This window comes from Stegostoma tigrinum, chromosome 17, assembly GCF_030684315.1.
Source record: "Stegostoma tigrinum isolate sSteTig4 chromosome 17, sSteTig4.hap1, whole genome shotgun sequence".
NCBI lineage: Eukaryota > Metazoa > Chordata > Chondrichthyes > Orectolobiformes > Stegostomatidae > Stegostoma > Stegostoma tigrinum.
In genome coordinates, this window is record NC_081370.1 from 45,374,121 (window position 1) to 45,384,573 (window position 10,453).

General features: G+C 44.3%; 1 protein-coding gene across 4 annotated transcripts in view; it reads right to left on the minus strand.

Moving 5' to 3' along the window:
- The window catches only part of LOC125459311 (ankyrin repeat and BTB/POZ domain-containing protein 2), a 213,095-nt gene that overhangs the window by 10,671 nt on the left and 191,971 nt on the right, over window positions 1-10,453 (minus strand). For all 4 annotated transcript variants that reach the window (XR_007248997.2, XM_048545615.2, XM_048545614.2 and 1 more), the window contains 3 exons: window positions 7,792-7,894; window positions 3,167-3,257; window positions 564-632 (listed from right to left, as the gene is read on the minus strand). Coding sequence is in view for 3 of the 4 variants with exons in the window: in XM_048545615.2 (XP_048401572.1) it covers window positions 564-632; window positions 3,167-3,257; window positions 7,792-7,894 (263 nt within the window). In the remaining variant the exon portion in view is untranslated. The remainder of the gene's footprint in view (window positions 1-563; window positions 633-3,166; window positions 3,258-7,791; window positions 7,895-10,453) is intronic.

Sequence of the window (10,453 nt, forward strand, 5' to 3'; positions counted from 1 at the left end):
GGATTATTTTCAGATCTGTGATAACATCCACCTGCCTAGCACCTCAGTCCATTTGCCATGAGAATAATAATCAGACTGAATAATTCCACAGTCTATGTGACCAGCCTCTCTCGCTTCACTGTTAAGCTCACAATATAGTGTCGAGATCCCATTGCATACTAAATCCTGTTTAGCCATCACCCCTGGCCCCTCTCTGATCTAAACTTGGGTGACTCAATGCAAGGTTCTCAGCTTTGTATTTACACTTATTAACAGCATCTCATATTCTCTCACTGACACTTTTTGCCTCACTCCCTCAGCTGTAATCAGTAGCTGTATCTTGAGCTACCTAGACCCCTGATTATTCTGCTCGTAACAGTTTGTGGCTAATGGACTGAAGTGCTGAGGATGGATCCTCTGACTATATTCCTCACTGCTATAAGATTGTTAAACAAATTCCTACGATTCAGCTTTTTGGTACCCTCCTAATCATTGCTTTGATTGTACCTCTGTGAATGCATTACAACTTCTTCTCTGATCAATACATTATATATTCTGGTGCCACTGCTAATGAGGGTACTTACCTCCAGTACATCAGTAATGGATATATTTATTGGCTCAGTATCACCAAAATACAAGTACTGCATCATCATCTAGAAGGGAAGAAGCAACTTGGGTCAGCACAGCATCAACTAGGAATAACCATTGCTTTTACGAGAGCTTTAAAATAATATAAGAGAGACCAAGGCTTTATCAACACTTAATACGAAATGCAAACAAATGCAAATATATCCTGTTAGTAATTCACATCATAATCATAGAAACTGTGTGCAGTTGACTGAAAAACAAATTTGTGAGTAAGTGTTGCTCATTAGTTGACGTCAAAGGCAAAACTTGACAAAGTGATAGAACTCCAGAACTAGCTTTGGCCAGTTACTACAAGAAAGTACTGAATGTATTCTGCACAAAATCCTTGGTTTGATGTTGCATGTTGTCATACAGGGTCAGGGAATGATATGATTTTTTTTTGCCTTGTCTCTGCTTTGCTCACAAGTGAAGGAAGCAACACTTCAGCAATTGGCCACATTGTTGTTTGCCTCAGTGACCAATCACACAGTATATACAGAAACGTGAATGTGGAGATTCAAACAGCTTCTCGGAGGGGGGATCACGCTGAACAATGGCAGCAGTGAAATAAGGAATAAACGGTGTTCAAAACCATAATTCAGGAAGTGCAAATACGAAATAGAAGAATCCACTCTCAGCTAGTATAAATATGACAGGTTCAGCTCTGACCAACATTTTTAAAAGATGAATCAGAATAGTTGAGCAAGGCAGACTGTTACATAGACGTCCACTTATCCCTAAAATTGTGTTTAACGACCATTTCCTCAGTTTGACCTTATTTTAATGGTTTTAAATTGATGTTGACCCAAGGACACACATGGTTGGGGGTGCAGGCAGGGAGTGCAACCAGATGAGAACTCCACTGTCATAACCATGCTATCATAGCTTATCACGTCCTTCTCGCTTACTGCTTTTCTCTCTCTTGTACACTCATTGCCTACCATCCTGTCATTTCCGTCACTGCCCTCTCTCTAAACCCAGACACAACTCAAGTGTCAGGAGAAGGCCCTGAACTCAAGTAGGATAGAAGAAAACCAAAGGTTCCAAGGACAGTCTATAAGATTGCTGGATTAAACTCAAAGCAGCAAAACGGAGCCTAGCTCCAGCATCTCTCTCAACAAACTGGCACATATTTTTGTGCAGAGACAGTAGGAACTGCCGATGCTGGAGAATCTGAGATAACACGGTGTGAAAAGCTGGATGAACACAGCAGGACAGGCAACATTTGAGGAGCAGGAAAGTTTGACATTTAGGGTCTCAATCTATCACATATTTTTGTGCAGCGTTTTCCAGTTGTTAGGGAATCAAAGTGCCCATTGCAAGAATTTTGTTATGGCCTAGATACATCACAACATTGTTGATGGCTCAGAGGAAGAGGACTTGTAACCTTAACTACAGGGTCACCACCCTTTGTTTGGGAATCTCTCCTCTAAAATGTCCTTGGTACGAGGACGGTCTGCCAGTGTGAGGGAAAACTGTGCTCGCCATTCTATTTTAAGAATACAAGTAGTCATTTAGTAGTACAAAACTAGAAAAGAAAAATTTGTTTGAAGCTTGAAATCTTGCACTCATGAGGACATGCTGCAAGAATATCAATTCAAGGGAAAATCAACATTCATACTGCATGACAGCAGAGTGCCGAATGGTTGGCAAGTGGAGTCTGATTGGTAGAGATGTTGCTATAGTAGAAAATGCACCCCTTAATGTTGATTAAAAGTTTAACACCTGGCTGTTAATTGTCAAACTGGGTACGTTGACTCTGATGCGTCAGGCCATGATCATCCCAAACCACCCTCTGACCCTGAACTCTGCCTTGGCCTCCTTCATGCTTTTGTTTACTCTGGTGATCCATCCCTCGAGACTTTCCAACATACTCCCTAACTCTGGTTCTGCTACCGTTTCAATTTCACTTTCCTCCCTTCACCATCTCACTCCCAATTCAGTGCTCAGGATACCCTACCTGGGCAACCCATTTTCCTTCATTATGCCCTTCATCTGCTTTTTGATACCTTCTTCACCTGACCAGCCTTCAGGAGCACCTTACCAAGGAGGTTAGTCCCTCGCTGCACCTGTAATGTTAACTCTGATCTTTTTCCCCACAGATGCTTCCGGACCTGCTGATCTTTTCCAGCAACTTCTGTTTTTGTTCCTGATTTACAGAATCCACAGTTCTTTTGGTTTTTATTCTCTTTCCATTCACTACTTTATGCCATAGAGTTGCTTACTTCACACAAAACAGAACAAAACAGACTGACGCATGACGCCTTTTACAGATTGGATGGTGAAAGAGATTCCGGTGTATCATTAACCTTATTGTGCAAGTAGCACTTTTATTAATAATTGTTTCATGACATGCAAATATACAACGAGGAACACACCAGAGACCAGAGACCAGAGTGAGACTTAACAATGATGTAATCACACCATCACTGCATCTCAACCTGTTAGCATAATTGGAGTTTTGCATCCTAGCAAAGTCAGATTGCCACACTACCCACTCTTGTAGGTTCTTTTTAATTACTCCTCCACCATGCTGTAAAGTTCAGAAACTGATTTGTACCTGGAAGATGTGATACTTAATCTCACTGATCTCTATACACTTGCACGGCTCATTCTCTGGAGATGTCTTATTAGCCAGCAGCATCTTAAATCTAAGGGGAGAGTGTTGAGATGGGATAAGATTCTGGTTAAACAATTACATACAAATCAAGTTCTACTTATTACTTTCCATCATGAAAATCCCTTCCTCAGTTTCATCATGTTACATATCATTTATCCATGGTGAATGCAGCAACTGATCAGCGGGAAGTGGTTCAATGTTCCTACTATTCATCACTAGAGCTGCATGTAGCTCAGTCAATACTGAGAATTCATAGTATGGAAAATCACTAATGGTGTTCCATGTCACTTAGATACACTTGACACAAAACCTTCAAAATGCCACAATTAATGGTGTTTTGTACCATTATGCTGTTTTAATTTGTAAACTAATTCATTAAAATCAATCCTAGGATGTGAGCATTGCTGGCTGGGCCAGCATTTATTGCCTACCTTTGGTTGCCTTGGTAATGAGCTGACTTCTTGAACCACTGCAATCCCTGTGCTATAGATACACTCAGTGCTTTTAGGACGTGAGTTCTAGGATTTTGAACTAGCCATCATGACAACTCAGTGTCAATACAGATCCAAGTCGGGATTGTGTCTGGCTTGAAAGGGAATTTGCAGATGGTGCTGTTCCCATGTATCTGCTGCCCTTGTCCTTCTAGATGGTAGTGGTCAATGGGTTAGCAAAGTGCAATTACAGGAACCAGGAGTCAGGATGTGATAAATTACACTCTGTTTTTAATTCTTAATTTGGTTGGTAATATATAAGGATAAGAACATGAATAGGAATGATTTGGAGGGATATGGACTAGGAGCAAACAGGTGGGACTAGTTTAGTTTGGGATAATGTTCAATATGGACTGTTACGACCAAAGGGTCCCATTTCCATGCTGTATGACACTAAGAGGCAATTATTTCACAGAGCTATAACCTGTTAAAGGTCATAACACATTACTGCATTCATTAACTGTCTCTAAAGACCATTGTAATATACACACACCACCTTGACTGAATGATTTTGCTAGAAGTGTAACATACTCTAAGGGTACATACTGTGCTCTGTTATAGGAAATAAAATTGATTTTAACATCTCCACTCTTCAAAGTGCAAATATTGTGTACAGGTCCATACGTAAAGATTATCAGCAAAGCGGTTAATATTTCCCTTTAACCTTTTATTGGCCAGTGCCAAGTGTATGGGTTCTATTTTTAATGAAGATGCCCATTTTGAACACATTAGAATTTCTCAATTTGCAATGGGTTGATTATGATATCATTGCCAATGAATACATGGTAAATGCATCAATGATTTAAACAGAAACACTATGGAGTAAAACTGGACACAGCCAGATGACCTACCCAATCTGAACCATTTCTGTATTGGAATGTGTACACTCATCACCAGGTTTTAGATCACTCGAAGATGCTACGGACAGGGGTTTTGACAGGCAGCTAATGCACAGTGTAAATGGAAGCTTCAGGTCACTGGCAATGACCCTGTCCGAGAGGGAGGAGTTTAATCAGGGATTGTCGGGGGAGTTGGTAGCCTCTGCAGCTGAGTGCAGCACTCTTCATGACGATTAGGTCTGAAGAAACATGATTATACTGAAAGCAGTAGGCAGTGTGCCAGTTGTGATCTGAGCAGACCAATTTGAAGAAGGGATATTGAAGAGGTGTCTGATCACTTAGCTGCATGTGTCAGGAGCAAGAATACAGGACGTCTTGACTTCAGCTTTTGCCAAGATGGTGAATGATACACTTCATGTCACATGTTCACTGCGAGGTGCAGTTTTTATAACAACAGATGCTTGGATTTCTATTTTAATGAATAAGTAAACTAGCTGTGATTTCAAACAGATACATGGTATGTGGTACAACTTTCTTATACCTAGAGTTATTGTAATCATTAATTGCCCAGAGGGCTCAGGCTAGAAATAAAGTATCACAGAATGAGGTAGGGATTCTGCAGTGCAGTTCCCATGTGCCAAACAGGACATTTTGGTATTTTCACACATTCTAGCTAACCCACAAATTCATCTGTGATAATGGGAACTGCAGATGCTGGAAAATCCAAGATAATAAAATGTGAGGCTGGATGAACACAGCAGACCCAGCAGCATCTCAGGAGCACAAAAGCTGACGTTTCGGGCCTAGACCCTTCATCAGAGAGGGGGATGGGGTGAGGGTTCTGGAATAAATAGGGAGAGAGGGGGAGGCGGACCAAAGATGGAGAGAAAAGAAGATAGGTGGGGAGGTAGGGAGGGGATAGGTCAGTCCAGGGAAGACGGACAGGTCAAGGAGGTGGGATGAGGTTAGTAGGTAGGAGATGGAGGTGCGGCTTGGGGTGGGAGGAAGGGATGGGTGAGAGGAAGAACAGGTTAGGGAGGCAGAGACAGGTTGGACTGGTTTTGGGATGCAGTGGGTGGAGGGGAAGAGCTGGGCTGGTTGTGTGGTGCAGTGGGGGGAGGGAAGATTTTGAAGCTGGTGAAGTCCACATTGATACCATTGGGCTGCAGGGTTCCCAAGTGGAATATGAGTTGCTGTTCCTGCAACCTTCGGGTGGCATCATTGTGGCACTGCAGGAGGCACATGATGGACATGTCATCTAAGGTTATGTGGAACAGTCCCTCTTCCGCACCTACACAGGCCCCAAACCCCACTTCTTCCTCTGTTACATTGATGACTGTGTCGGCGCCACCTCTTGCTCCCCAGGGGAGCTCGAACAGTTCATCCACTTCACCAACACCTTCCACCCCAACCTTCAGTTCACCTGGGCCATCTCCAGCACATCCCTCACCTTCCTGGATCTCTCAGTCTCCATCTCAGGCAACCAGCTTGTAACCAATGACCATTTCAAGCCCACCGACTCCCACAGCTACCTAGAATACACATCCTCCCACCCACCCTCCTGCAAAAATTCCATCCCCTATTCCCAATTCCTCCGCCTCCGCCGCATCTGCTCCCACGATGAGGCATTCCACTCCCGCACATCCCAGATGTCCAAGTTCTTCAAGGACCGCAACTTTCCCCCCACAGTGGTCGAGAACGCCCTTGACCGCGTCTCCCGCATTTCCCGCAACACATCCCTCACACCCCACCCCCGCCACAACCGCCCCAAGAGGATCCCCCTTGTTCTCACACACCACCCCACCAACCTCCGGATACAATGCATCATCCTCCGACACTTCCGCCATCTACAATCCGACCCCACCATCCAAGACATTTTTCCATCCCCACCCCTGTCTGCTTTCCGGAGAGACCACTCTCTCCGTGATTCACTTGTTCGCTGCACACTGCCCTCCAACCCCACCACACCCAGCATCTTCTCCTGCAACCGCTACACTTGCCCCCACACCTCCTCCCTCACCCCTATCCCAGGCCCCAAGATGACTTTCCACATTAAGCAGAGGTTCACCTGCACATCTGCCAATCTGGTATACTGCATCCACTGTACCCGGTGTGGCTTCCTCTACATTGGGGAAACCAAGCGGAGGCTTGGGGACCGCTTTGCAGAACACCTCCGCTCGGTTCGCAATAAACAACTGCACCTCCCAGTCACAAACCATTTCCACTCCCCCTCCCATTCTTTAGATGACATGTCCATCATGGGCCTCCTGCAGTGCCACAATGATGCCACCCGAAGGCTGCAGGAACAGCAACTCATATTCCGCTTGGGAACCCTGCAGCCCAATGGTATCAATGTGGACTTCACCAGCTTCAAAATCTCCCCTTCCCCCACCGCATCCCTAAACCAGCCCAGTTCGTCCCCTCCCCCCACTGCACCACACAACCAGCCCAGCTCTTCCCCTCCACCCACTGCATCCCAAAACCAGTCCAACCTGTCTCTGCCTCCCTAACCTGTTCCTCGTCTCACCCATCCCTTCCTCCCACCCCAAGCCGCACCCCCATCTACCTACTAACCTCATCCCACCTCCTTGACCTGTCCGTCTTCCCTGGACTGACCTATCCCCTCCCTACCTCCCCACCTACACTCTCTCCACCTATCTTCTTTACTCTCCATCTTCGGTCCGCCTCCCCCTCTCTCCCTATTTATTCCAGTTCTCTCTCCCCATCCCCCTCTCTGATGAAGGGTCTAGGCCCGAAACGTCAGCTTTTGTGCTCCTGAGATGCTGCTGGGCCTGCTGTGTTCATCCAGCCTCATATTTTATTACCACAAATTCATCTGCTTTGTAGAGAGGGCATTAAGTGTGGACTACATTCCCTCAGGAGGGGAGGGAAGGGAAGGACTGGGAAGAGGAGGAATAATTGGTATGGGAATCTTTATTCGCAACTGTGTTCTTATTGACAGACCTGTGGTTGAGGTACAATGGCAGTTGTGCACCAGCACTGACAAAAGAGTCAAAAATTAAAATAAAAGCAAAATTCTGTGGATTGTGGAGATCTGGTATAAAAATCAAAAGTGTTAGAGGAACTCAACAGGTATGGGCAGCATTGTTCTGAAGTCATTACTGGACTTGAAACATTAAGTTTGTTTCTGTTGCCAGATCCTGGCAGAGCTGCTGAGTTTCTCCAGCACTTTCTGAACAAATTAAAAAGAATCATTCATGGTGCATTATATTACCTGTTGGAGGCAGTAATTAGAAGAACTTTATGTGCATAAAAAGGCTTTCCTTCCACTAAGAAAGTTAAATCCGACATTTCTTTATTATTCAAAATGTGAGGGTCTGAAAGAGACAAAAATAATTCACATTCAGATGGATAGTTAATGAAAAGGGAATTTCCACATATTCTGGTGCTGGTGATGCAGGGAGGGAGTCAGGACAAGAGAATGGAAAAAAAGACTGAATATTGATTATGATCTTCGACTAGTTGACAAGGATGTGGTTTTTGAGGAACATTCCTTTGAGGAGTGAAGGGAAAGAGCATCTCCTCAGATGCTAGTTAATTGTGACTGCTTTAAACTCTCTTTCTAATAGGTCTTGCTCGATGGGAACAATCTGATTAAGGAGACATTTTCATTTCCCTGAGGGTGCAGCCATAAATAATTTCTGTGGTTAGACCATTCAATTGCTTTGATGATACACCGCAGAAACATCATTTAAAGAAATAAGGCTAGATCCCAGTTGTGTAATTGAATCATCCAAACCAGAAGAGCTTTTATTTCATTCCTGTGATGTAAACATTGCTGACAAGGCCAGCATTTAATACCCACCCCCCTCCGTTACCTGAAGGCCTTCTGCCTTCTTGAACTGCTGCAGTCTATATGGGCAAAGGCACACCCAGTAACACTGAAGTAATGGCAATATGATTCCAGGTCAGGATGGTGTGTGACTTAGAACTTAGAACAGTACAGTACAGCAACAGGTCCTTCGGCCCACAATGTTGTGTCGAACATGACGCCAAATTAAACAAATCCCTTCTGCTTGCCCTCGGTCCCTCCATTTCCTGCATATTTATGAGCTTATGTAAACGTCCCTTAAACACCACCATTGTATCTGCCTCCAGCACTACTCCTGGAACCACATTCCAGACTCCTACCACTATCTTGTATAAAAAAAACTTGCCCCTCACATCCCCTCTGAACATGTCTCCCCTCTCACCTTAAATGCATGCCCCCTAGTATTAGGCATTTCAACTCTGGGAAAAATGCATGTCAACCCTATCTATGCAAACCATAACTTTATAGCCTTCTAATGGAGACTCCCCGCACCCTCTGCTGCTCAAAAGAGAACAGCCCCAGTTTTTCTAGCCTTCCCTTATGGCTCATACCCACTAATCCAGGCAGCATCCTGGTAAACCTCTTCTGCGCCCTCGCCAAAGCTTCTACATCCTCCCTGAATGTGGTGATCAGAATTGAATGCAATACTCATAAGTATGGCCTTACCAGAGTCTTATAAAGCCACGGCATGACATCCTGAATCTTATACTCAATTCCATGGCCAATAAAGGCCACCATGCTTTATGCCTTTTTTAACCACCCTATCTACTTGCATGGCCATTTACAGGGAGCTATGGGCTTGAACCCCAAGATCCCTCTGTATATCAATGCAGTTCAGGGTCCTCTGTTAACTGTATATTTTCCTTAATATTTGATCTCCCAAAGTGCAGCACATCACACTTAGCAGGATTAAACTCCATCTGCCATTTCTCCACCTATATCTACAACAGATCTACATCCTTTGACAGCCCTCACTACATACAACTCCACCGATCTTTGTGTCATGTGCAAACTTACTAACCCATCCATCTACATTTTCATCTAAGTCATTTATATGTAGTCACAAGCAGCAGAGGTCCCAGAATGGATCCCTGCGGAATACCAATAGACACAGACCTCCGGCCTGAAAAACATCCTTCCAACACTATCCTTTGCCTTCTATGAGCAAGCCAATTCTGAATCCAAGTGGCCATAGAACATAGAAAAGTACAGCACAGTACAGGCCCTTCGGTCCATAATGTGGTGCCTAATCCAAAAATTAAATAACCGAACCTACATTCCCCTCAATTCACTGCTGTCCATGTGCATGTCCAGCAGTCGCTTAAATGTCACTAATGACTCTGCTTCCACGACTAGTGGCCAAGTCACTGCGGATCCCATGCATCTTAACCGTCTGGATGAGCCTATCATGAGGGGCCTTGTCAAAAGCCTTACAAAAATCCCTATAGATAGCATCCACTGTTAAACCCTCATCAATCACCTTTGAATTTTTTGAGGAGGCAACAATCAAGTTACTAAGACAATGACCCACGCTGCACAAAGCCATGGTGACTCTCCCTAATTAGGCTGTGCTTTACCAAATGCATGGAAATCCTATCCCTAAGAATTCTCTTCAGTGGCCTCCCAACCACTGATGTGAGACTCACCAGTCTATAATTTTCTGGATTATCCCTATTTTCCTTCTTGAACAGAGGAACACCATAAGCTACTTCCCAGTCCTCTGAGACCTCTCCGGTTGCTTGTGAGGATACAAAGATATTGGTCAATTTCCTCTCTTGCCTCTCTCAATAATCTGGTGTCAATAACATTGGGCCCAGGGGACTTATCCAACTTAATGCTCTTCAAGAGACTTGGAGGCAAACTTCCACACAGCGGTGTTGCCATTCATCTGCTGTATTTTTCCTAGGTGTTTAGAGTCTGTGGATTTCAAACAGACTGTTGAAATAGCCTTACTGAGTTGCTGCAGTACATCTTGTATATGGCAGGTACTGGTGTATGCAAGGTGTGGGGGTTTGTGTATGTTTTGTTGGAGATGCACTGTTCCAGCTAAGTGGAGGAAAAAACA